Here is a 27798-nt window from a genome sequence, read left to right on the forward strand (position 1 = left end):
GGCCTTGAGCTAACGTCTGTTGCCTATCTTCATCTTTTTGTTCTCTCCCCAAAATCCTGGTACATAGTTGTATATCCTAGTTGTAAGTCATTCTGGTTCCTCTGTGTGGGTCACTGTCACAGCTTGGCTTGATGAGTGGCGTGTAGGTCTGCACCCAGGATCCAAACTGGCAAACCCCAGGCCACCGAAGTGGAGCTCAAGAACTTAACCATTCGGCCACAGGACTGGCCCCAACAATATTACTTGTTCTAGTCTATGAGCATGGAATATCTTTCCATTTATTTGTGTCTTCTTCAGTTTCTTTCCTTAAGAAAGTAAAAATTTAACCTCCTTGGTTAAATTTATTCCTAGATATTTTGTGTGTATGAGAGGAAGATTTGCCCTGAGCTAACATCTGTTGCCAGTCCTCCTCCTTTTTTGCCTGAGGAAGACTAGCCCTGAGTTAACTAATTTGCCAGTCTCCTCTACCTGGTATGTGGGTTGCCTCCACAGCATGGCTGATAAGTGGAGTAGGTCCGCATCCAGGATCCAAACCTGTGAACCCTGGGCCACTGAAGTGGAGCACACGGAAATTTAACCACTTGGCCACAGGGCCAGCCCCTATTTTATTCTTTTTGATGCAATTGTAAATAAGATTGTTTTCTTAATTTCTCTTTCTGATAATTCATTATTAGTGTATAGAAACACAACAGATTGTTTATTGATTTTGTATCTTGCAACTTTACCAAACTTGTTTAGTAAACTAATAGTTCTAACAGATTTTTGATAGAGCCATTAGGGTTTTATCGATATAGTATCATGTCATCTCCAAATAATGACAGTTTTACTTCTTCCTTTACAATTTGCATGGTTGTTATTTCTTTTCCTTTCCTAATTTCTCTAGCTAGGACTTCCAATACCATGTTGAATAAAGTGACAAGAGTGGGCATCCTTGTTCCTAATCTTAGAGGAAAAACTTTCAGCTTTTCACTGTTGACTGTGTGAGCTGTGGGTTTGTTATATACGGCCTTTATTAAGTTGAGCTATGTTACCTCTCTGCCTGCCTTTTTGAGAGTTTTTATGATAAATGGATGTAGAATTGTGTCAGATGCTTTTTTTGCATCTATTAAGATGATCATATGATTTTTATCCTTCATTTTGTTAATGTGGTGTATCACATTGACTGATTTGCAGATGCTGAGCCATCCTTGCATCTCTGGAGTAAATCCCACTTGATCATGGTGTATGATCCCTTTAATGTATTTTTGAATTTGGTTTGATAATATTTTAAGAGTTGATTTTTACATCTATGTTCATCAGGGATATTGGCCTGTAATTTTCTTCTGCCGTTCCCTCCTCTTCTTATTTCTGGAGGAGCTGGAGAAGGATTGGTATTAATTCTTCTTTGAATGTTTGGTAGAAGTCATCAGTGAAGCCATCTGGTCCTGGACTTTTGTTTCTTGGGTGGTTTTTGATTACTGATCCAATCTTATTAATAGTAGTTGGTCTGTTCAGATTTTCTATTTCATCATGATTCAGTCTTGGTAGGTTGTATGTTTCTAGGAATTTATCCATTTCTTCTCATTTGTCCAATTTGTTGGCATATAATTGTTCATCGTAGTATCTTATGATCCTTTGTATTTTTGTGGTGTCAGTTGTAATGTCTCTTCCTTCATTTCTGATTTTATTTGAGTCTTGTCATTTTTTTTTTTTTTTTGGTGAGCCTAGTTCAATGTTTGTCAATTTTGTTTATCTTTTCAAAGAACCAGCTATTAGTTTCATTGATCTTTTCTGTTGTCTTTTTGTGTCTTTCATTTATTTCTGTTCTAATCTTTGTTATTTCCTTTTTTATGCTAACTTTGGGCTTTCTTCTTTTCTAGTTCCTTGAAGTGTAAAGTTAGGTTATTTATTTGAGACTTTTTTTGTTTCTTGAAGTAGGCATTTATTGCTATGAAATTCCCTCTTAGAACTGCTTTTGCTGTATCCCATAAATTTTGGTGTGTTATATTTCCATTTTTGTTTGTCTTTTGTATTTTTTTATTTCTATTTTGATTTCTTCTTTGACTCACCCGTTCAGTAGTGTGTTGTTTAATCTCCACATATTTGTGAGTTTTCCTGTTTTCTTCATGTAATTCATTTCTAATTTCATATCATTGTGGTCAGAAAAGATGCTTGATATGTTTTCAGTCTTCTTAAATTTATTAAGACTTGTTTCTTGGCCTAATATATGATCTATCATGGAAAATGTTCCATGTGCAGTTGAGTGGAATGTATATTCTGTTGCTTTTGGATGAAATGTTCTGTGTATATCTGTTAAGTCCTTCTGGTCTGATGTGTCATTTAAGGCCACTATTTCATGATTGATTTTCTGTCTGTATATCTATCCATCAATGTAAGTGGGGTGTTAAAATCTTCTACTGTTGATCTCTGCTGTCTGTTTCTCCTTTTAGAACTGTTAATATTTGCTTTATATATTTAGCTGCTCCTGTGTTAGGTGCATATTTATAAATGTTATATCCTCTTGTTAGATTGACCCCTTTATCGTTATGTAATGCCTTTCTTTGTCTCTTATTACAGTCTTTGTTTTAAAATCTCTTTTGTCTGATATAGGTATAGCTACTCCAGCTTTCTCTTGGTTTCCATTTGCATGGAATATCTTTTCCTATCCCTTCACTTTCAGTCTGTGTGTGTCGTTACATCTAAAGTGAGTCTCTGGTAGGCAGCACATAAATGAATCTTAGTTTTTTATCCCTTCAGCCACTCTCTGTTTTGATGGAAGAATTTAGTCCATTTACATTTAAAATAATTATTGATAGGTGTGTATTTATAGCCATTTTAATTGTTTTTTTGCTGTTTTTTTAGTTTCTCTCTGTTTCTTTCTTCTCCTCTTGCTCTCTTCCTTTGTGTTTTGATAACTTTCTTTAATGGTATGTTTATATTCCTTTCTCTTTATCTTTGGTGTATTTACTATAGGTTTTTGCTTTGAGGTTGCCATGAAGCTTACATATAACAACTTATATGTAATTTGTGTTCTTTCTTTGATAGTTTTCTCTCTTCCATTTTCTTCTTTTCTCCCCTTATGGAAAAACTCTTATGATTTAGTTATTAGACCTCCTAGAATGATTCTCTACTTTTCTTGACTTTACTTCTCTATTTTATATTTTTTGGCCTTTTTTCTATACTTTCTAAAATTTCCTCAATTTAATTTTTTCTATCAGAGTTTTAATTTCTAAGATATTTTACTCTGAATCTGCCTTTATTATTGTATCCTGTTCTTTTTTTATAATTGTGATGTCTTATCTCTCTGAGGATATTAATGATAGTTTTTTAAGAATTATTCTCCCTTCACAATCTCTGTTTTTACCAAGTTGTTCTTTTCTGGTTTTTTTCGTCTGTCTCTTTCAACTTAGAGCCTGTCCTCAGACATCTGATGCTTCTTGATGGAGTGTTCATAGTTAGGATTAAGGGACTGAGAGCTCTGAGTCCTGAGGTGGGATTATTGACTCTGAGCTTGAATTTTGGGTGATCTTCCTAAGATGTGATCTTTCCTCTTGGGCTTGTTGGATTCCCCATAAAAGACTCTTCTGATCGCCTACCTAGAGAGTAAAGGTCTGGTTACCAACATTCTGGGACCAATGGGGAACAAGAGCTAGGGGAATCAGTGTGACACTAACTTAATCCTACTGTTTTGCCACACTTCAACTCTTGACTTCTTATTGTCTCTCAGCCCAGTGACCTCCTGTTTTATTCACGTCAGAGAGGTAATCTGTAGTGTTCCACCAAGTGGGAAAGAGGTAGTCACCAAGTAGCTATGAGGTGGGGATCTGACTACTTCTTATAGCCACTTCAGCTCTACTTTCAAGGTACCTGATGCCCCTAGTTCCTGCGCCTTTTGGAGATTTGTGGGATAGATTTGGTTGATTCTCAGCCTTTTTCACTTTTGTCTCCTTTTCTCTTCTTCCAGACCTTGAGAGTGTATGCCTTTTAAAAAATCTTCTTATTCTTATTTTGGTAGAGTTTTAGGAGGTATCAAACTAGATGCTTGTATTCAGTCTTCCTTCTTTTCCCAGAAGTTCATCTGTCCTATTTTCTAAGCCCAAAGAAGTAGGAGAGAGAGGAAATGAAGTAATTTGTCAAGGATAAAAATGAAAGGGCTTTCATACACACCCTTTCTTTTCACCCTAATTGATGATAAGCTTATTGGAGCACCTTAATTTGAACCTCTGTATTCCCTGGCATGAGCAAACTATTCCACTTGGTACCAATTTCTGCTAGCATGTAATACCATCTGAAAGCAGGAAACAGAAAAATTGAAATATTTACTAAGTACTTTCATTGGACAATTCACTGTTCCACGTTTTGTAGCTAGATTTACAGGGGGAAGCATACTTTTCATGTCAAAATCTTGGAAGAAGGAAAATGAATCGGGGACAAAAGTGGGAGCCATGACTGTGATATACTACATTTTACCATGTAACTTGGTGGACTTATTTTTTTTTTTTACTTCTACAGGACTATTAATGAATTTTTTTCCATGACAATGTGAAAAGCTAAGATGATATATTTTTTTTGATCATCAAGATATAGTAAAAGCTCTATTTTTAGTTTGATTAGAATATTGAATATAGTAGTTTATAATATATATTGTGTTGATTATATTAGTCATATATATTTATCATATATTATTTGTGCAAAATAAATCTAGTAGGGAAAGTTTTGAGTCTTTTTTCCAATGGATTAATAGTATTTAGCAAAATAAAGTTTCTACAGAGGAAAGTCCTGAATCAGTGTAGAAGAAATAGCATTAGCCTGAGTCAAGAAACTTAAATTCTAATTTTGACTCTGTCAGTAGCCATCTGTGTTACTTATCAAATCACTACATTTTTGAGCTTCTTATTATAAAGTGAGAATTTTTCTTTGAATCGCTTTTAGCCCAAAATTCAACGATTCTAATTAGTTCTCTCTTTTAGGACGTCACATTAATGCCTTATCTCACAAGAGGGCTTAGTTCTCATTCCTTTTATTTCAGACAAGATTCCTGTGCTAAGCAAAGAAAAACTACCTGTGGTGGGAATTGGGAAGCATCTGTGTGGTGTGGCAACAGGTATGTAAACATATTAATAATGTCTAGATAAACAGTAAGTTTTAGCTTAACATGGTCCCGACCATTTGAATAGTCTCTTTTGAATCTTATATCATTTATGTTACAACTCATTAATCTTCAAGTACCACTGGCCTTGTATTATATTAGATACAGAGCTTTGCTATTTATCTGCTCATTTTGGCCATTTGTAGAATGAATTGAAGAGTTTTATATGTAAATACTGTGTCATATGGGACCTTAAAGTTCTTTGGGTTATTTTTCAACCCAAAAGGAAATGAATTATTTATGGAAACTGTATGATCCCACCCCCGAAACTAGTGACTTTTTTAGAGGAGTTGCTGGGAAGGACTCAGAAACCTCTCTCACTAGAAGGCGATTATGTATCAGGATTCTGGGGGAAAAGAAAAATGTTAGACCAAAATCAAATTCTAAGGTGTCTTATTTTAGCACTTCTATCCATCAGATCTAGCAGGGTAAAGTGGAAAGACCATGGGCTTTGAAATCAGATAGTCCAGGGTTCAGCTCTGTTCTGTAACCTTGGCAAATTATTTAACCATTCTGAGCTTTGGTTCTCTCATCTGTAAAGTGGGGATAATAATATATATATGATTTACCAGGTTACATGTAAAGAGTCTCTGGTGCATATTTGTGTCAATAAATGTTAACTATTGTTGTGTCAATAAATGTTAACATCATCTTCCTGGCTTTTGCTAGTTTCATCGTTCACCCATATAGGGAACTTGGAGCTTCTATAAGACATTATTCAAACTGGCTGGAAATGGCTTTGAGTATTATGTATTTGTGTTGTCCTTCATAGTTTTTAGATAACTTTCATGTACCTTATCTCATTTAACCCTCATAAAAGCCTTCTGAAGTCAGCCAGTTCTATCCTGGGGAGGAAAAAAAGCATACTCCTTTACTCCTACCAATCTGATCCAAATTTCTTAGGACTATAGTCTATATTGGCCATTTCTCGTGTTCCACACACTTTTGCCCTCTTTCGCCACAGGTAAGAATTCACTCTTATCTGAATTCTACCTTCATCACTCTGTCATCAGCTTACTGAGAAATCTCTCCTGCAATGGCTTGCCCTTCTTGAAATTCTCATTCCTTCTCTTTTGTGACACTCTTCTTTCCTGGTTCTTACCCTACTTCTATGCTATTCTTTCTCTGTTTCTCTCGTGGTCTCCTTCCACTACCTGTCCTTTAGATATTAATATTTAGACCCATCTGCTGCACACGTAATGTCTTGCCCCTATCTTCAAACTCTTCCGTAGCTCCCAGTCCCCTGTAGCATAATGTCGAGGCTCTTTAACACGACATCCTAGTCTCAGTCTGGTCTCTGCCTTCCTCTCTTTGCCACTTCCTGCCTCCAGCTTTACTGGTCAGCAAATTCAAACCCCATGTACTTTTCCCATTTACTATACTGAGTCAATTTCTAAAGTGGCCAATTTCTACTACTCCTTCAGCTCAGTTGTCACCACTTTCAAGGAGCCTAGTTATACAAGATACTCCTCGTAAGGATTTATCATAATACCCTCTGCATGTCTTTACCTTATTGTGTTTAATTATCTGTTTATATATCTAATTCTCCCACTGTGCTGTGAATTTTTTCAGCGTAGGGAGTGTGCTAACATGATGCTTGATATATAACAGAATCTCGGTAAATGTTTGAATGAATGAGTGATCTTGGCCACCAATTTGCTTTTTTCTTATCACTTTCTAGATATGTGGCTTTGTCCTTTAAATTGTAAAGAAGGGATTGAGATAGATTGCTTAAGCTCCTTCTGGTTCTAAAATAATTTCATTTTTTAAATAATTTTTCTGGTTATTCACATTTCTGAAGATCATTTACTTAAGTCCAATATAGGTAAAACAGTGACTAAATATATTTTTTCAGAAAATAATAGTTTATGAAATAATAGATCAGCTATTGCTTTCTCCAAATAATAGGTTACTAATGATGTTTGTGGACTTAAATTCATATATTAGATTAAATTTGCTCGTGAAATATCAGATCATTTAGTGTTCACTTGTGACATCTTAGGGTAATCAAATTTAAACATACACGTTTTCGATTGAACAGGCACAGCATGACAGCCTAATCAGACGGAAAATGTGGGTTTTACAGTGTATATTCAGGGTCTTTCCAATAATGTCAACAATATAGCGCTCTTCAGTGGGAAATAGTTATAGTCATCAAAAAATCCATTTGTTTAGCTTTTAAATGTAGTGTAAATTTTTCATTTTAATATGGAGTACATCCATCTCTAAGTTTCTGTGTAGGAATCATCAATACATCCAAAAAGCCTTGCAGATGAAAGATATTCAGTAACTATTTGCTGAATAAATGAATAAATACAGTGAGGCTACTCAGTGAGGCCTACTTTCTACATTCTGCCCCCCTCCTCTCAGCTTTTTGACTCATCACTATTTGCTGTGAACATCTCACGTTTCAGGACTGACACCTAACATCAGTCTTAGCAGATGCTTAGCAGATGCCTTTCCTCTTTATTTCTTTCCTTGGGTTTCTTAAGCTCAAAATTTCCCTGGAATGTAAGTGTAGGTAAATACGTTTTTTCTATACAAGTCATTTCCTCAGCTAGGGTAGGAGAAGTGAGAGCCAATTCGACTAGTTGAACTGAAAGTTTTTGCAAATTGTAGATCTTAAGCTTCAGAAAGTTTTAGTGGAAAGTAGACTTTATGCAGCATAAATCACTAAAGAAAGTGAGAGCAGAGCAAATAGGAAGAGTTGGTAATTCATGAAAGAATTATTGCAAGTATAAAGCTAAGTAGGTTTTTGTTGGTTTTGTTGCTGGGTTTTTAAAAACCATACTGCTTAAGAAATGTAAAAAATATTTATTTTTAAAGATGATGTGGTTTGGGGGGGGCCACATAATTGTGTTTGCAGATCTTGCATTACGATGTTTGGTTGAAACCTATGCTGCCAGTTGTGAGGAAAGGAATGAAGAACCTTTAGCCAAACGCATAAAGAATGATAAAACAGAGAAAGAAATTAACACTTTGGCCAAGGAAGGAAATGAAAAAAATGTCCCAGAGAAGTGGACCCCTGTGGCTGGCATTGTTATTGCACTCTGTTGTCACCACAGGTGTGATTGGAGACATTATGTGGGCAAAGAATATTTCAAGGCTCTAGGCCTTGGAGCAGTGGAATTCCACTATTTCCAGCGAATGAGTAGTTGGGCAACTTGTGGAATGCGGAAAACATCTTTGGAAGCCTCAAATAGTACCCCAGTGAGCAAAGATAATCAGAATGATGACAGTGAAGAGCATGATGATGGGAGATACAGAATCACAGAGGACAGCGCTGAGAGTTTGCCTGGGTAAGTGACTACTTTGAAATGCATAACACTGGGGCAGAAATATTTTATTATTGCTGTACTGTCTTTTTAAATGAATATTATCATAAACTTATTCATGAAAATGTCTTTTACCTTCTAATTTTAGAATAAGTTAAAATACACACCTTTTCATTGTGGTCATAAATAAAATGTATCCTGAAAGTGTGGGACATATTACATAGTAAATTGTGGGTTATTTAGCAGCTTACCAATAAATGGAAGTGACTAAAATAGTTTTGTAAACTTCTACAAAATTCTAAGAAGGTTTTGTGTGTGTTTATTTGATTTAGGTTTCTTACTGTTGAAGAAAAGAAGAAACTAGGGCATCTTTGTAAATTGCTGATTGACCAAGGCCGAATCGAGTATTTACAGCAGAAGGGATTCCGTCCCGCTCTTCAGTACTATACAGACCCTTTGGTGTCTTTGGAAAATGTATTGTTGACTGCTTTACCAAAACATTCTTCATTACCAGAGACAACTGCTTAATGGAAAAGAAATTTTGAACAACTTCTGTCTTCCACCAAAAAAATAACATTTTAAATTGTATTTTTATATTCATGAAAATATAGTTTAAATAGCAGATAACGTGAACTTTAAAAAATGTTGTGACCTCATGGAACTTTGGTAATAGCTTTTTTACTTTAGAAGTTCAAACATTAGAGAATTCACCAAATTCCCAAAGTAATCCTCTTCAGCAGGTGTCTTGAATTCTATTATCCATCTGTATTTTCAGAGATTGATAAAGTAGTTGGACAGTTTACTTGGTTCTCTGAAACACACACAACACGTCAACATATGAATAGCACATTAACTTTCTATTTGCATTAATTTTGGAAATTTATTTTCCTTTGATCTTATTTAATACTTTTTATTTCCCAAATTCAAGATGTAATGAACAATTGTCAGTTTGTACAAGGGCCAATTTGAGAATTTGGCTTAGGTATGGATTTTATTCCATGCAGAGCTGGAAAGGATAATCAATTAGGATTTTTTTCTAATGCAAACAAATTCAGAGATATTCACAATCAATTAATGAGTTCACCTTCAGATTTCCAGAGCCATACCTGTATCTATATATATCAGAATTTGTCCATGACAAACACCAAAACTAAAGAGATGTTTTTAAGGAAAAAAACTGTTTCACTTCATTTTTTTAATTGGATAATTACCTAGTTAAAACTTCCAAAAGGATATTTATAAGCCTAATTGACAAATTAAATTGAAATCTGAAGATAGATTCTGAAGTTAATTTGGTATCTCATATCCTTTAATAAGCCATTTTTACATGTATAAGTACAAATATAAGTATGTTGTCTTCTCTTTGGGAAAACAATTTAGAATAAGGTGGAAATTAGACAATGAAACCAAAAACCTTCTCACATTTAGGCCTCATTTAATTCATAAGCAGTTTCTATGCACAAGCAAATACTAAACCAAACATATGGTAAGACTGTTATTCTTTTCCACATCTTATCCTTGATTTGTGTCTGCCTTTATTTGTAAAAATTGTCTTAGTCATTGGTACATTTGCCAAGACAAAGATCCAGAATTATTAATGTTAGAATGATATTCTTAGGTAACTATTTTTATCCTGTAAGTCTGTGATTATATGAATTATAAATTAGAAGCCTAGCCTATTTTTAATTCCTGACCTTTCGACTTTAATCTCATGTTTTCTGAGATTACCTGGGTCCCAAAGCCAACCCTCCTGCCTCTCTGCTCTCTGACCTTGGGCAAGCTGTTTAATCTCTTTGTGCCTCAATTTCCTCCTCGTAAAATGGGGATGATGATGATGATGATACCTACCTCACAAGGTTGTTGTGAACATCAAATGAGATAACATGTAAAATGCTTAGAACAGTTCCAAGCACAGAGTGAATACTCAGTAAATATTAGCTATTATTAATGGTAGTAATTCATGAACCTTTTAATAAGATAATAGGCAGACTTGGTTTTATTATCTCTTTAAGTTGTAACTTTTTTTCTCTTGTTAAGTTTTATGTCAAATGTTATTAAAGTAGCTTGACTATTTTTTAAGTTAATTACTCATGTCCCTCAATCAAGAGAACATAAATGAAGATAATACATCATTTAATAATTAACCTAATTTTACTGGGTCAGGCAATGGTACTTTGCGTCATACAATCTGTTTTGCATCTTTCGACTATTTATGCCCAGAAATAAAAGATATGCTACAACAGACATAATGTCAGTTATGTTTCATCAAACATACATGCATGCATGAAAATTAATACTGATACAGTCTTGTGGTCCATTTAGCTGAATGATATGTTTCTGACAATGATTCCAAGTACTTTATGGAAAGGAAAGCTTGTCCTTCACCATGGCAGCCGTAGGTCAAGATTATTGTTTTCCCCAACCTTGTTTATTTCCCTTAACATATCATGAGAAAGTGACTGTGTGGGATGTGCATATTGCTATTCCTTGGCCTGCAGAATTTCTCAGATTGAGTAAACCCCTTTTAAACTTTAGAGTCATCTATACAACTACCTCTTCCTGCATATCCCACAGATACATCACATTTACTGTGTTAGAACTGAAGCTCATTTTCCAGTTCTGCCACCTGATTCTGCCCGCCAAATCAACTTCTGTATTTCCTTTCTCCATCTCAGCATCACCATCTCTCCAGTTGCTCTGATCGAAAACTGAGATTCATCCTAAACTCCTCCCTTTTCTCAACTTTATTCAGTCATCAGTTCTGTCTCCTCCTTATCTTTTATATGTTTATCCTCCACTTTCCAAAACCAGGCCCCAAACTATTAGGTTTTTACTTGTCTTCCTCCAATCCATCCTGCATGCTTTTGCTTCTTTGACCTTGCTACAACAGATCTAATCATCATTTCCTAAACATCCCCTATTGGATGTTGGTCAAAATTATTTCCTCTAGCTCAAAAAATCTGTAATTGTTTGCTCACATTATACTCATTCTTCAAAGTAACTATTTGAGTATGTAACTAAAATCTATCTTTTAACTCGAAAACTCTCGACATTTTAGTGAATTATAAAACCATGATTTCTATTACTAAACTGTTTTCATTAACAGAGAATTGTGCTCTTTGTCTCTTCCCTTAACCTTGGATTAAGTTAAAGGCTTTCCTTCTTTAGTTTAAAAAAAAAAAAGTGGTTTAATTCTAAATTATCAGAGACTAAGTGATTGAAATCTGTGTATCAAAACCTCACATTTTAACTATTGGTTAAAATCTGTTCTCTTAATATTTTTCATTCCTAGGCAAAATATTATTTTGTTACTTGTGGATTGTTGAAAATGGGGAAATGGCAAGGAAGGTAGTGTTCTAAGAGTAAACTGACATATATGACAAACTGATAGAGTGAGAGAGTGGAGCTTTAAGAATCCCATCTTCATGCACTTGATTGTGCTTCGAGTGCTTGGCCAAAGAAATTTATTTTATTTTCTCACTCCGCTTGAAGGTCTTTGACTATCTTTACAATCCCTCTCTCCAAGCCTTTATCAAAATTGTGAACCGATTTGAATTTTGCCTTTTTTCCCTCCCACAATGTTGACCAAGAGACCAGAATTTGACAGAAAAGCTAAGGTGAAATGAGAAATCTATAAAGAAATTAATATATATAAACATTCCTTTACCAAAAAGAATATTTAACCTGTGTTATGTACAAATGTCCTACCTGCTCTTCTCCGTGACTCCTGTATGTATGTGTGCATAAACTGAAGTCCGAATAATTCCCGGTCCTCCTCATCATCTGCACTTTCACTGGGAGGAAGTGTTACTTCCAATTTCAATGGATTGTCTCTGAAGTTGACAAACCTAGCAGTTCACCAAAAAACAGTATTTTTATAGGTGCCATAGAAGCGTACATTTATTTCCCTGGAGAAAGATCAAATGATAATATTCTAAATTACTCTCTTTAACTGGTTTCAATAACTGAACATCTTGGTGAGATGTGATATATCCCAAGAATCTTTAAGTTTCTTTCCTAGAAGAAAAAAATATTAGCTTTAGACAACTTATTTTCACAGCTTGTAAAAGTAACTCTTAGTCTGTAGCATATATTTAATGTGCTACAGTTTAACTTCCAAGAACAATTCTAATGCATCTCAAATATACAATTAATGCTAGGAACTTAAAGTTTCTAGATATTTTGTAGACTCAATTGTGTGTTATCATTGTGTCTTCACCATCTAGTACAGAGCTCAGGAGTTGCTGAAGAAGTGAATGAATGATTTTGTTATGGAACTTGTGGGATTTGATGTGAATTCTCATGGCTTATGCTGTCAGGAAATTAAATTTTGGAAGGAAGATGCTTGAGGGAGTTCTGATAGTAATTAACTTAGTAAAAAGTTACATTTGCCTTATCTGTAACATAATTGCCTGTGTACATTTGTAGTTATTTAGAAGGAAAAGGATCACTGTTTTATGCTTTAGGTTTTTGTATCACAGATGAGGCTTGTTAGCAGTTATAAAGATGATTTTCATGAAAATGTCACCAACAGAGGGCATTCTTTAATGCTGATAAATCTCGGTACAGCTTTAATTTCAAGGATTCTCTATTGAATAGTTTAGACCAGTATTGTATGAATCCTATTTATAAATTATAGGATTTCAAAGATGGAAAAGTCTTTTTAAATGCATTCATATGAATTGAGAACTCAAGTCTATTTATAATAATTGTTCTATATTACTTTATTATGTAGCCAGAAGGGAACATGTTGGTTTTGTGTGTACAGCTTTTTACCTCAGATTGGTCATCTCTTCCATGCATGATGGAATATCTTGTAGTTTGTTGTTGCTGAGAACAAGAGTACCCAGATTTTTCAGATTGCTGATAGTTTCTGGCAAACATGTTATTTCATTCCGTTGCAGCCATAATGTGTGTAGATTTTGCATTCTAAAGAATTAGAGAGGTTTCTGCAATTAATCACACATAATATAAAAACCATGTTTCTTATTTACTTAAGAATCAAAGAAATGTCATCTTTTATAACATCTCCTTTAACCAGTATACCTATGAGTTAACCGACTTCACACTACCTGATTATTAGGGAAACTGCATCAGGGAGTTAATCTCTACAGTACAGCTCTCATGTGGTAGTAGAAATAAAATCAGCATATTCTAGAATTCTTTACTATTCTTATAGAATTTCTTAAAGAACTGCTGTAGATGTTATCTAATTTGTATTAGCATCTTAAGAGAAATATCAGAAATTATTAATATGACCATTTAAGTCAAGGCAAAGATGCATAATGGTTACCGCATGGATCTGGGGCCAGGCTGCCTAGGTTCACATCTGAGCTTGCACACTGTGATCTTCAGCAATTTAGCTACCGTCTCTGCGTTAGTTTTCTGATCCGTTCATAAGGTGCACAGAAGTGCCTGGCATGCACTAAGCAGCATTGTTATCGTGGCATATTCTTGTCGATTTGTTGAAGTCAGATAGCCAGTTTTTCTCTCCCAAAACCCTTTTACTTAATTTGGAGTAAATGAAAATATTCTGTTAAAAAGTAGCATATTTAAAACTAAATGGATCTATTGTGATTGGTTATACTTGGGATCCCATTTGTTTTATTTCTTATTTATCCTAGATGACTTCAACACATCTATTGCATAAAACGTTATTTATTTTACCTTTCTATAGTATCAGGAAGTTGTTCAAGTCTGTTGCTTCCCATGTCAAGCCACTCAAGGGCAGGCATGTTCAACACAGCAGGAGGGATTGTAGTAAAGTGGTTCATACTCAAATCAAGGTGAGTAAGCTTTAACAAATTGCTGAGCTGAAAAGGAAAGCAAGGTTTTTAGAATAAATGTCCACAGTGTAAAGTACTAGAACACTCATGTTGATAAAGGAGATATTTCACATCAAGGAATGTTCACGTTGTGCTTGGGCTGTATTTAGTCCTAGTAGTTCGCAACAAATTTGAAATAAAAATAAAGCTAAGTAACCTCTAGATAAATGAAGAACTCTCATAGAAAGTTCATCTATTCAAAAAACATTTATCTCCCAAAATAACCAAGTTCCAAAGTTTTCAGAACCTGCATGGCAGAAGCTTTTTTCTTCTTTCTGAGAATAAACATACATTATGTTTTCCTTTCATCCAGTAGTTGAGATTTGTATGGGAAAACCCAAGCTTCAAAATAATAGTTATCCTTAATGAACCCCCTTCTTCATGCCTGCTGCTTTACATATGCTATCTCAGTCATAAAACTTACTGTTTGGCAATTCTATTTTTTAAATGAAAACATCAATAAAAAATTTATTAAGAATAATATAACAGATACCAGTGTGCTCAGCTTAACAAAGAAAATGTGTTGACATGACGGCACCCTCTGTGTACTCCTCCCATCCTCCTCTCCTGAGGTAACTCCTGTCCTGAATTTGATATTTATCATTCCCATGCACTTTTTTAATGTTTTTATTATTATACATAAATATATGTTTTCTGTATATTTCTCTATATGTTTCATAAAATTTAGTATTTTTATATGTTTTTTAAATCTTATTAAAGGTTACGATACTGTACTTATCTTTCTTTAACTTGCTTTTTTCTCTCAGTATCAGTTTTTAAATGTATTCATGGTGATGCTTATAGCTCTAGTTTTGCATGTTAAAATCTCCCTTTAGTTATCTGTGTTCCCCACCCCCAGTCTGAGAAAGCTGTGAGTACATGAATCATCCACTCTTGTACTTTAAATTAGTGAATAATTCTGACATCAGCTTACAAGGTGAGTACCTTCTTTCCATTTTATGGACAAAATGGCTTAGATAGACTATGTAACTAGAAATGATAAAGCTATGATGTACAGCACTCAAGTTTTCATGGACCTAAAGCCACAAAATTTCTTCCCTCTTTCCATATAACACCAGTGAAAGTTTCACAAGATGTGAGAATTTAGTTAACTTTTACAAAAAACTCTCCATTTATCTAGGAAGATTCTGTGTTTTATTTCTACCTCAGGACATGTTCAGATTCATTCTGCTTTAACAACACAAAAAAGTAAACAAATACGATGTTTTGTGAGTAATGCAAAAAAGCAGGAAGCTTCCATCCAGTAGGATGTTTCTCCAGCTTTAGAATTCAAGGCATGAATAAAACGTTTTTTCAAAATCTGTCGTCAGACTTAAATTTTTCAGAGGGTTCAGAATAGAATATAAAAAGATTGTTTTTACATTAGCATAAGAATGTTTGTATAGGGGCTGCCCCATGGCCTAGTGGTTAAGTTCGGGTGCTCCGCTGCAGGCGGCCCAGTGTTTCGTTGGTTCGAATCCTGGGCGCGGACATGGCACTGCTCATCAAGCCACGCTGAGGCGGCATCCCATATGCCACAACTGGAAGGACCCGCAACTAAGAATATACAGCTATGTACCCGGGGGCTTGGGGGAGAAAATATTTTTAAAAAAATGTATGTTTGTGTATACAATGTGTGCAATTTTATGGCTGAGCGGGTCTCACGTTGCTGATATATCAGTGGTTCTAGAATCCTTTGATTTTAGAAGATTGAAAAGCTATTAAAACTATTGTAATCAGGGGCCAACCTCGTGGCCGAGTGGTTGAGTTTGCGCACTCTGCTACGGCAGCCTAGGGTTTTGCCGGTTTGGATCCTGGGCGCGGACATGGCACCGCTCATCAAGCCATACTTGAGGCGGTGTCCCACATAGCACAACGGGAAGAACCTACAACTAGAATATATAACTATGTATGGGAGGCTTTGGAGAGAAGAAGAAGAAAAGAAAAGATTGGCAACAGATGTTAGCTCAGGTGCCAGTCTTTAAAAAAAAAAAAATACTATTGTAATCTAACAGTCTTAATTTTGCATATATGAAAACAGACCTAGTTATAAAGTAGTGTGTTCAAGGCTACACAGCTACTTAGAGGCTACACTTGAAAATAATCCCAGGCTCAAGATCTCAGTTCAGTATTTGTTCCAGTAAAATCTATTTCTTTAAGTGAAGAAATTAAGATAAAGAGAGGTTAATAGACATGCCCATATTCACACAGCTTTTTAGTTACAGAACCAATCCTAGAAATAATCAAAAGAATTAAAAATTAGAAATAAATATGTATTGGCCCTCTTGTAGGCTTAAAGAAATTATCCCTGTGATGATCATCTTTATCATAAGCAAGTGCATACATTTCATTAAATTGAACTGTTATATGAAGAGAGAGAGACAGATAGAAAAAACTATGTTTTAAAACTTACGGACAAAGGACAGTTTAGTGATTACCAGAGGGAAGGGGCATGTAGGGTGGACACAAAGGGTAAAGGATCACGCTTACGTGGTGTCTGACAAATAATGTACAACTGAAATTTCACAACGTTACAGACTATTATGACTACAATAAAAAATCAAAAAAACTTTTACTTTCAAAAGCAATAATTATTGGTGGACATGTTTACTGATTTGGAAGGCAAAAAGTGGTTCTCACCAAGATACGTTGGGAGAAGGGAATATTCTTTCTATTTTATTTTGAGCTTTATTATTTTTCTTAACTTTTATCTTGCAAAGTCATTGTTTTCAAGGCAAAGCACCATGAAAATTTCCTTTTCTGATTCTTAGAGCATCAAATATGTTTGAAAAGTAATACAAATATCTATATCTCTAAGTAATCAGTTTAGTTTTACCAGTAACAAGACATCATACCACTCAAGGTTTGAAGGCTTTCCAAGCCCATTGCCTTGCTTTTACTTGGTAGAGCCTAGGAGGCTACTTTTCCTAAAGGGGAAACACTTCTCCTAGACTGAAGAATTCATGTCTTATCATTTAACCTCTATCTCAAAAATTGATCACTTTATAAAAATGAACTGGTAAAAGGTTTTTTCTATCACTACATTGTGCTTTATGATAATCATTTATGCATTTAATGAGCATTTTATTAAGTCGCAACTACAACCTAGGCTGTGTCCTCACTCCTGGGAATAGAAATAAGACTCACTCTGTCCTTCAAGGAGATCACAGTCTAGTCAACAAATGATGTCAGTACTGTGACAATAATAGAAGTATCTTTTATGCTAAACAGATCTTTCTCTAGTTAAAAACATGCATTATACTTATAATAATAGGAAATGATTTTCACTAAATATTTTCTGACATAAAACTTATAGCATTTCTTTATTAGTGTTACTTTTAACGATCATGCAATTGAGAACTGTACCACTAGTAGATGGAAAATATAATCCCTGGCATTTATATCTTTCTGACCTCTTGTGGAAGATCACATATATCTCTGTTAACAGCAAGTTCTAGTTTCTCCAAGCTGGCACAGTGACTTAATTCCTTGGGGACAGTCTTGATTTTGTTGTAACTAAGAATCAGTTCCTGAAGTTTAGTGAGCAGTCCTACAAAAAATAACACACAGTAGGGAGCAGATGGATATAAAAGAATGTTTCCAGTTTAAAATAAGTATTATAGTGTACCTTACCTGCCAATTTCATATTGGCAAATTCACACTTCTCGGGTTCTCCCCTTTTCCCAGTATGTGTCCTCCCCTTCTTCAGATAAGGAGCAGGTTTATCAGTGCTATAGGCAAAAATACTCTTTTTTTTTTCATTCTGTTTTGTCTATACTATATAGTGACCAATTTTCCATTTGGGGATTTTTTTCTCATTTAAGGAATTTGATTTTCTTTCTTGCCTTCAACCTGTTCTCTTCTAGGAGGAATAACTGAACCAGCAATATTGTTTCCAGAATCTACACAATAATATTTCCAAAGAGATTTTTCTTGCATTGAAATCTCATCTTGAATCACCTCAGTAAATCCAGAAGCTTAGATCCCTTGGAAGCTTCAATTTAGATTACATGTTTAAAGTTTTCTCAACTCTTGGGGCTATATAAAGATGAGAGCTTTATTCCATGTATCAAAAAATATTCTCAACAAGAATCACAGGAATGAAAGCAATTTTCCTTACCAATTCCTCGAGGTATCTCTGAAATTGTGTTTCGAGATAAATCTAACACAATAAGGTTCTGGAATCTTCCAATGAATTCAGGGATTTTCAACAAACCAGTTCTATGAAGTTGCCATTCCTGTAGCTGTTTCAGTCTCAGTAGAGAAGAAGGGAGAGTCTAAACTCAAAAGAAATGACAGAGTTACTATATTACTTAAATTGTTTTAGTATCATGCCACACTGAAGTATGATTTTAGAGGTATAATTTGATTTCTAAAGGAACTTTGGAATATTTTGTCCTTAATGGGTTGATTTCCAGGTGCTGTGTATTATTTCTAAGTTTTAAGCCTTTACTTTTTTTAGGGGAGGTGCTAAACCTTCAAACCCCAATCATAGTAGAAGAAACAAAAATAATATATCTTGATCAACAGTGTACACATATAGAACTGTGTCCTAAAGATTCTGTTGTATTAGGCTTTCTTAGAGTACAAATGCTATTGAAAATGGGAATATGGTAGTTAATTGAAATCAGAGAGAAACCAAAAAAATCATTTTAATCAATAATTCAAACTTCTCTTCCCCTTTTGTTATGAAACATTTTACAAATGTTTTTTAAAGAGGATTTTTTTTTAATTTACGGATTTTAAGAGTTTAGATTATTCTGATCTCTATACCTTTTTCCTTTCAACCTAGAAGAGCCAAAAGAGAAAATAAAGGAGCTAACCTGCCAGCTAAATATACCAAATGTATAACCCAAGGGGTAGGGACCCTTGTAAAAATTAGTGTGCCTAACGTAATTAAGCAACTGTATGTCTGTATCTCTGTGTGTACAAGAGAGAGAGAGAGAATGTGAATCAGGTGGTGGACCTATGAAAAAAATTAATATCCATTTCCATTTTGTGAAGTTTTAACTGAGTGTTTGCTTTGGAAAAGCTGTATGAGTTTTGTTAGGCAGACTGTCATCTTGTTTGTGAAAAATGAAAAATTGCTTATTAGAAGGATTAGTAGGAGAATTATGACAAATGACGTGAGTTTAGGCAGAGTTGAGACAAATGGATGGAATTTTTGCAAAAACAATTGTGAAGTTATATTTCTTTTCAGTTGTTCATGAAGCCCAAATTCATTTGGTCTATTATTAAAATTAGAGTTTCCAACTATTCCAGTCTTAATCACACTGTCTCAGAATCATTCTCTCAACTCTCCCACAAAATGCAAAACATAGAAAATCAAATATTACTTCTGTAAAGCTTACCGTCCATTCCTCTTTTTCTATCTTCAAAATGACTCTTCCATCTTCGCTGGTGACCCTTTCTTTTAGCTTGGTTAAACTTACTCGTTCTTCCCAGATCCGCACGAGCCTAGAGTCCAGGAAATCATTTTAGTTCACAGGTAATGACATAGGTAGCAGTCACTTTTATATAAAAAAGTGACCCATGAAAAACAACCATTTGATTGATAGTATCTGGAAACAGACAAGAATTTATTTTGCAAGAATTACACATAAGATTAGTATCATAAATGCCCTATTTTTAAGTTTTTGAAAAGTATCATAACTCTCCATAGATTTTTTATAACAGCTTTGTTAAGATATAATTCTCCTACCATAAAATTGATTCTTTCAAACTATACAGTTCAGTGGTTTTTGGTGTATTCACAGAGCGATGCGACCATCACCACTGTCTAATCCCAAACATTTTCCTTGCTCAGAAAAGAAACTGCATACCCTTATTAGCAGTCACTCCCTATTCCTCTCCTCCAGCTCCTGGCAACCACTAACCTACTTTCTGTCTCTATGGATTTGCCTATTCTGGGCATTTCATATACATGGGATTATACAATATGTGTCTTTTGTCTCTGGCTTCTTGTTGTTTTGACTTGGATTAATTAAATATTTAATCCACAGATATTTTAATAAATAAGTCTTTTAATAACTTAAAGATAGTACAGTTCAACTTCAGAGTTAAATTGTATATTACCACATTCCAGTTTTTTCCAGATTTTGTTTTTCAGATTAAAAAGGTACAAAATCTTTGTCATTCTGGAGCATGTCCTCACTGATTTTGGGTTCATCGCAAACGTATGTAAGAATAATATCAAGCTATAAAATGACTAGCAAAAGGTTTTCTCTGTACTAGAAATTTTTTCATGTATGAAAAATAGAAAATAAGTTTAGAATTGAAATTTTTACAATTTTAGCCTATTAGAATCATACACAATCAAATATAAGCAGTCATCAAAGAACATAAGTTTAATTTGAGTATTTGCTAAAAATCTCTTGACATCTTAGAATTAATATGTATTCTTAGTTTTGCATCTTAGCTGATCTTCAACAATGATTTTATTTTAATGAACAGAAAACTAAATATCTCTAAAAGTGTAATATTTACTCTCTATATATTTTGTTTTTGCAAAATATTTCTATAGAACCTTTGTATTTTCATTTGCTACCTGTCTGAAATTTAATCTGCTAACAAGTACACTGTGGCAATAGCTATGTGTGGCCTTCTAGACTGAGCAGCTAAGCTTCCAATAGATGTGGTTAACTGAGACAAAATGTATAATGCCGTCTATTCAGTTACATCACTTTTTATAAAAATAGAACTTTTCAACAGTAGGCATAATGATTATTGATTACTTATTACTCACTACGAGATATATGTATTTCACAGCAAGATTTAATGACAAGTGCAATTAGGTGTCTTATTCCCTAATCTTTAACTTGAATTACAGAATTCATCAAACACCCCATTGTATGCCAAATATTGTGTTAAACGTGTACACAAAAAGCTCTGCCCTTAATGAGTTTACTATTATTAGACAAGTCTATTTCCATCTCTATAATGATTCCTAAATTCTTTCTGGCGCTGAATTTCTGTGATCTAGTCCAGAATCTATCACTCAATTTGGTGACCATGAGCAAGACATCTCACTTCTATGGGCCTTGCCCGTAAAACGTGGGGTTGGGATTAAATAATGTCCAAGGTCTCTTCAGCTCTAGTATTCTGTAATTCCTACACTGCTTATTTTAAGCTTGATGTCCTTTCAAGTTTTGAATAGAAATTTTCTACCTCCTCTAAGACCTTTTATTATAGTCTAAAGCCTTTCTCAGATGTTGTCATACCAACTGTTACCTAAGTGCTTGATTTTTTTCAAGGCAGCTTGGCATCAAAAAACAATGAGGACAATTTCTGCTTAAACGTTAGGCTTTTTGAGCTAAATCTTTAGCCACTTTTAGCTGAGAGAAGAAGCCTTAGATTATATTCTTGCTCTTTTTCCTCCTTGCCTGATGTTTACAAGAGAACTTGAAGCTGCTGAAATTAAATGATTCTTAGCTAGACGTGTAATAGGTGAAATTCAGAAGTTTAGAATTAAGTCGTGATTCCTGACAAAAAAAATGGAAATGTTTTATTAAGAGTACTCCAGATCAAGTTTCTTATAATTGTATAATATAAACATAATTGATTTCATAAGGGTAGCTTAAGATATAAAGGGCCAATCTAAGAAAATACAAGACCTGAGATGAATATAATGCTTACTGAGTCAGATTGCTTGGGTGTGAATATCAGTGTCATATTTATTAGCAGGGTGATTTTTGAGAAGTTACTTAGGCCTGTTCCTCAGGTTTTCCATCTTTAAAAATAGAGAAAATAAAATTGCACCTATGTGTGTGAGAGGCTGAGTGTCTGACTCAGTGGAGTGCTATTCCAGCCCTGGATCACTTGCCCAGAAAAGCTAACATATCTTATTGGAGGCACTATTATTTTGGTTTTCCTTCTCTCATAATGCAGTTTAATCCTCCTCATGACACTGTTTCAGCATGTTGAGAGGATTAAATGAGGTAATGCAAATAAAGCACTTAGGAGTGCCTGGTAAAAAATCTTAATTTGTCTAAACCAATCATACAATCTCATTCCCATAGAAGGTAACTGGATTAGGGGTGTGCAAATGACCCAGTTCTAGCCAATGAGAGGTAAAGGAAAGGTTTGCTGGGGAACCTCAGAAAAGTCCTCTTTCTTAAAGAAGAAATATAAATAGTTTCCACTCTGCTGATAACATAATAATGCCTGGCTGTGAGGCCTGGAAGTGTACCAGTCATCCTGTGACATTGAGAGAAGCTAACCCAAGGACCAAACTGACACGCTGAGATTAGCAGTGGAAGGTGATAAAAAGGTGAGTCTTTAAAGCTGTTGAAGCTTTGGAATTGCCTTACCTCAGGACTTCCCTGTCGCTTTAGCCATTTTTAGTCGAGTTTTCTTTTATTTGCTAACTGACACAAGATCACTTTTTAAATTCACATATAACATTATATTAGTTGTAGGTGTACAATGTAGTGGTTTGATATTTGTATATATGGTAAGATACAAGACAATTTAATGTTTAGAAAGAGACCTGATAAATGAGAATTGTAGGGAGCTATGTCGAATGTATGAGGAAAGGGAGTTCTTGCAAGATTTGTAGAGTACTTTGGAGACATCCAATTAGGAAAATAGGGAGATATGAAGAAGGCAGAGGAAATGAGAGTCAGACTATTTAAGTATAGCCCAGATCAAGGAATCAGGTGATCCACAGAGGTCCTGGCTGGAACTCAGCTCTTCAAATAGATGAGAATCTACAGTACATTCTACTGTCAGGTTTTGTTTTAGATCCTAGGGAATATAATGTTGAACAAACAATCACTGAAAAGTCGATTAAATGATACTATCAAACTTTGATGAATGTTGGACAGAGTCCTGTAAGGACCTGGGGTAACTACTATTTTCACATACAGACAGTTGTATTTTCTTGTGGCCCCATCACATAATCTCAACTGAGTTAGGTGTTTCCTTTAGGTATATTTTGAGTTTTCAGTAAGTGAAAATCTCTATCAAATTCAATATTAAGGTGTTTAATACATGCTCTTTTCTGTAATGAAGATATGAATTTTCACTAATTCAAAATAATAAATGTTATAGCATACTTCTGTTGAAATTCCTTCTCTCGCTTCAGATCGTCATTGTGTTTCTGTATTCTTTTTTCCCAAACTTCCTTTACAGCATTGACAGCCCCGGTACAAACCACATTTTCTGACATGATTTCTCCACATTGTCACGGAGTCACCGACTTCATTAATTTCTGAATAGCTGGATCACAGATGGAATCTCAGAAAGGACCTAGCTGTATCAGAGAAAAAAAGCAACGTGTTTCAGAATGTTCACTGAGTACTGTAGTGATAATAGCTTGTATTTATTGAGCACTTTCCATGTTCCCAAGACTATTTTATCCACTTTACATGCCATATCTCACTTAATAATCCTCATAAAAATACTGTGATATGGGTACTTTTATTGTCTCTAATATACAGATAAGAAAACTGAGCCTTAAGGAAGACAGGCAATTTGTTCAAGGTTTCATATCCAATATGTGGCAGAGGTGGGAACTGAAACGAAGACTACTTCCGTATGATGTAATTCAGAATAATGAAAAACTGCAACTAGTCTGCATGTCCAATTATGGGAAAATGGCTAAATAATGGATATATAAAATAAGATAGGTATCTTGGAATATCTACCAAATCTAGATGCTATATGCACAAGCTAGAATTCAGTTAAGTGGTAAAAGATTGTTCGCTCTTGTGTAGAATAAATTGCAAGTGGAGAGATGCAATATTGAGAATTGTGACCTGAATCTCAGAAATGAGAGGAAAGTAATAATAGGGGAATGGTTATGTAAATTATGGTAGATCCATTTGATGGAATGTTCTTTACCTTACAAATAATGGTATTGATTTTTCACCAAAGTATATTAGCAATAATGAAAGAATTTGATTCGTAATTAATTGAATTATTTCCTCCCAAATTCAGGAAGTCAAAATGTCCACAATCACCACTTCTATTCAACATTATTCTGGAATGCTATAATGCAAGGAAAGTAAATAGAAAGGTAGAAAGTGGGGCCGGCCTGGTGGCGCAGTGGTTAAGTGCACACATTCTGCTTCAGCAGCCCAGGGTTCGCCAATTCGGATCCTGGGTGCGGACATGGCACCACTTAGCAAGCCATGCGGTGGCAGGCATCCCACATATAAAGTAGAGGAAGATGGGCACGGATGTTAGCTCAGGGCCAGTCTTCCTCAGCAAAAAGAGGAGGATTGGCAGCAGATGTTAGCTCAGGGCTAATCTTCCTCAAAAAAAAAACAAAAATAGAAAGTTTGGAAAGGAAGAAGTGAAATTTGCAACAGCATCGGGAAACAGGTACTCCCATTCACCAAAGGTAGCAGTGTATATTATTATATTCTCTATGGGGATAAATTTGGTAATATCAATCAAACTTACAAATACACATTCACACGTGTAGGAATTTATACTGCAAATGTTTTCAAATGTAAAAATACATATTACAGTTATTCACTGCAGTTTTTTCATAACAGTAAAAGATTGGAAACAACATAAGTTTCCATTAGTAAATTATAGTAGATCCGTATTATGGGAAATTGTATAGTTCCATAAATAAGTAAAGTGTTTTGTATACTGATATGCCATGATCTCCAAAATGTATGACTCTGCCAAAATTTCTTTATCTATTCTAATGAATGTGAATATTTGGGTTCCGGATTTTTGCCATTATGAGCAATACTGTTTCTAAAATTCTTGTTCTTATCTTCTTGGCACTCAAGTGATATTGTTTCTATTGGGTATATACCTAGGATTAGAATTGGTGGATCACAATCTATGTGAATGTTCAAATTTATTAGAGCCAAGTTGTTTTCCAAAGTGATTGTGCCCATTTATACTCTTACTACAACTGCGTAAGGGTCCCCATTGATATACATCCTCACCAACACACTATTGCATAAAATGATATCTCATTGTGGTGGTAATAAATGAAATGTGGTGTATCCATACAATGGAATATTATTCGGCTATAGTATATATAGTACTGGTATATGTGACATCATGGATGAGTTTTGAATAAAATTATGCTGAGTGAAAGAAGCCAGACAGAAGACTACATATTGTATGATCCCATTTATATGGAATCTCCAGAATAGGCAAATCCATAGAGAAAGGAAGTAGCTTAGTGATATCCAGGGTCTCTGCAGCGGGGGAGATAGGGAGTGACTGCTAAGGGTAGAGTTTCTTTTGTGAGTGATGAAAATCAACTTTTGAAATAAATCGACCTATGGAAAAGCAAAGAAGACTTATTTATGGCTACAGAACAGAAATGTCATACATCTTGAAAATATAAAAATAAACGTATTTTTAACAGGATGCGGAAGAAGGAAATGAAATGTAGAGAGTAGGAACACCAATATCCACATCTTCAAAGTGGGAAGTCAATAGATAGTGTCTGTACTTTATGGAACAAGAAGTAGAGATTTAAATATTTGTTTAAAGTTATAAAGTCAGGGGCTGGCCCAGTGGCATAGTGATTGAGTTTGTGCACTCGGCTTCGGCAGCCTAGGGTTCGCAGGTTCAGATCCCAGGTGCAGACCTACACAGCACTCATCAAGCCATGCTGTGGAGGCATCCCACATGCAAAATGGAGGAAGATAGGCACAGACGTTAACTCACTGACAATCTTCCTCAAGCAAAAAGAGGAAGACTGGCAACAGATGTTAGCTCAGGCCAGTCTTCCTCACCAAGGGAAGAAAAAAAAGATAAAGTCAATTGTCCCATTTGCAACAACATGGATGGACTTTGAGGGTGTTATGTTAAGTGAAATAAGCCAGACAGAGAAAGACAGACACCATATGATTTCACTCATATGTGGAAGATAAACTAACACATGGGAAAACAGAACAGGTTAGTGGTTACCAGAGGGGAAGGGGTTGGGGGGGTGGATATAAGGGATAAAGGGGCACATATATATGGTGACTGACAAATAATAAGGTACAATTGAAATTTCACAATGTTATAAACTATTATGACCTCAATAAAAAAAAGTTATAAAGTTAAGAAAGAAACTAAAAATAGGGATAGAATTCTATGGGGGTGAAAGTGAACTTAAGCATCATCTTTCATAACGAGGCTCCACAGATAGTTAAAAGTTGTTAAGAAATAGAATATAAGTGCCTTTGAAAAGGAAAAAAGAAACATGGAGATGACCACTGAAAACTAAATGCTGACAGTTAAGATGGTTACTTTGATGGTAATAGAAATGGGTAGAGAATATTGCTTTTCATTATTAGTCTCTAAATTATTGATTTCTTTAAACTAAAAGTATGCTCCGTGTATGTGTTTGTGCACACACGAGAAAGAGACAGGAGAAGAACTGTGTTACAGAGAAAAGTTTAAAATTTCAGAATTGATACATAATTGGCAATATGCACAAAATGATTAGGAGAGAGTTCCTATTTTGAAGCAGTGCATGTAGAAGTTACACAGGAACAGACTGTGTTATCTTTTTATCAACAAGAAACCTTGGGATACGTATGCTCATAATCCAACTACTTGAGTATATCCCAGTCAACCTATAATCTATGTCTCCGATTTTAGCAAGTTTGAAGTATTTGTTTATCAAACAATAAATTTTTTTAAATCCCAGGTATCTACATGTAAATGTGTATTTTACTAGACATTTATAACCATTCATGTGCTAGTTCATTTCCTCAGTTCCCATTAAACTTTAGTCAGCCTTCCATTTTCCTATAACACCAACCAATTTGCCTTAGAGGAGAACATGTCACTACAAGTACAAAATGCTGGACTATAGTCAGAAGATTGTTCTGTTGTATGTATTTTTGCCTCTGGCATAGGATTGTGTTCTCTACCTTGATTATTACTATGACAGAAGAGCTCATAGCGTGGCAGTGAGGTAAGAATGACAATGACATGACTGTTAAGAGTTGACTTCCCAAAGTCAAGAGAAAGCAAAAGAAATACAATCTCAGAAGAAATGCTTCTTAACTTCTAGGGAAATCAATCTTCCAGAGGAAGGCAGTTACATGAGTGACTGTCAACCCCCAAAGAGACTTTTAAATTCAATTGCAAGTTTAGTTGCCCATTCCAGCAAATACAGACACAGTAAAGGCATCATCAGCAATCTATTTATATGTGAAGAATGCAAAAAACTGTTTTGGAAAATACTTACCATTGTCGGTGGATGCAGAAGCTGACATGCCCAAAGTTAGCAATTAGCAGCTAAGAGTGGATTGCAGGAAGAATGGTTTTCAGTGTGACTCCGGATGGTTAAATCCTCAGTCAGACTATAACCAAGTGCAATGTAATGTCAGCCTAGTTCTAATTTTAGTTCATGGATAAAGCTCAGAATAGCAAGAATCACATGGAGCGTCTGTGGATCAACTGACAATGTATGTGAGTGCATTCCCGACACTGCAAAATGCTGTACTAAAGGTCTTATGAAACCAGCGGACATAATTATTTCTAGGCTCCTGAAAAATAATTGCTATTGAAGTCCTACTTTTCATGACATACCTTTTGAGTATTCAATAGAATTTAATGAATCTGTTTCAAGCAGAGAAACTTGGAAATATGT

At 34.9% G+C, this 27798-nt stretch overlaps 2 protein-coding genes across 3 annotated transcripts in view; one reads left to right on the forward strand and one right to left on the reverse strand.

The window, feature by feature from the left end:
- TRMT13 (tRNA methyltransferase 13 homolog) overlaps window positions 1-10647 on the forward strand; it is a 34833-nt gene extending 24186 nt beyond the window's left edge. The window contains exons 9-11 of the mRNA XM_046645381.1: window positions 5009-5083; window positions 7995-8427; window positions 8736-10647. Of these exons, the coding sequence (XP_046501337.1) occupies window positions 5009-5083; window positions 7995-8427; window positions 8736-8931 (704 nt within the window). The 3' untranslated portion in view covers window positions 8932-10647. The remainder of the gene's footprint in view (window positions 1-5008; window positions 5084-7994; window positions 8428-8735) is intronic.
- Window positions 9062-27522, reverse strand: LRRC39 (leucine rich repeat containing 39). 2 transcript variants are annotated; one of them, XM_046645382.1, is made up of 9 exons: window positions 27394-27522; window positions 23285-23481; window positions 19580-19685; window positions 18349-18505; window positions 17642-17778; window positions 14071-14216; window positions 13180-13332; window positions 12112-12251; window positions 9062-9214 (listed from the first exon to the last, which is right to left on the reverse strand). In XM_046645382.1, the coding sequence occupies exons 2-9, from the start codon at window positions 23395-23397 to the stop codon at window positions 9159-9161; spliced, it is 1008 nt and encodes a 335-aa protein (XP_046501338.1). In that variant the 5' UTR covers window positions 23398-23481; window positions 27394-27522; the 3' UTR covers window positions 9062-9158. The 2 variants fall into 2 exon arrangements, with proteins under 2 accessions (XP_046501338.1, XP_046501340.1); XM_046645384.1 differs by lacking the exons at window positions 9062-9214; window positions 12112-12251 and adding an exon at window positions 12276-12420.
- Window positions 27523-27798: the final 276 nt, after the last annotated feature.

Source organism: Equus quagga, chromosome 18, assembly GCF_021613505.1.
Source record: "Equus quagga isolate Etosha38 chromosome 18, UCLA_HA_Equagga_1.0, whole genome shotgun sequence".
Classification (NCBI taxonomy): Eukaryota; Metazoa; Chordata; class Mammalia; order Perissodactyla; family Equidae; genus Equus; species Equus quagga.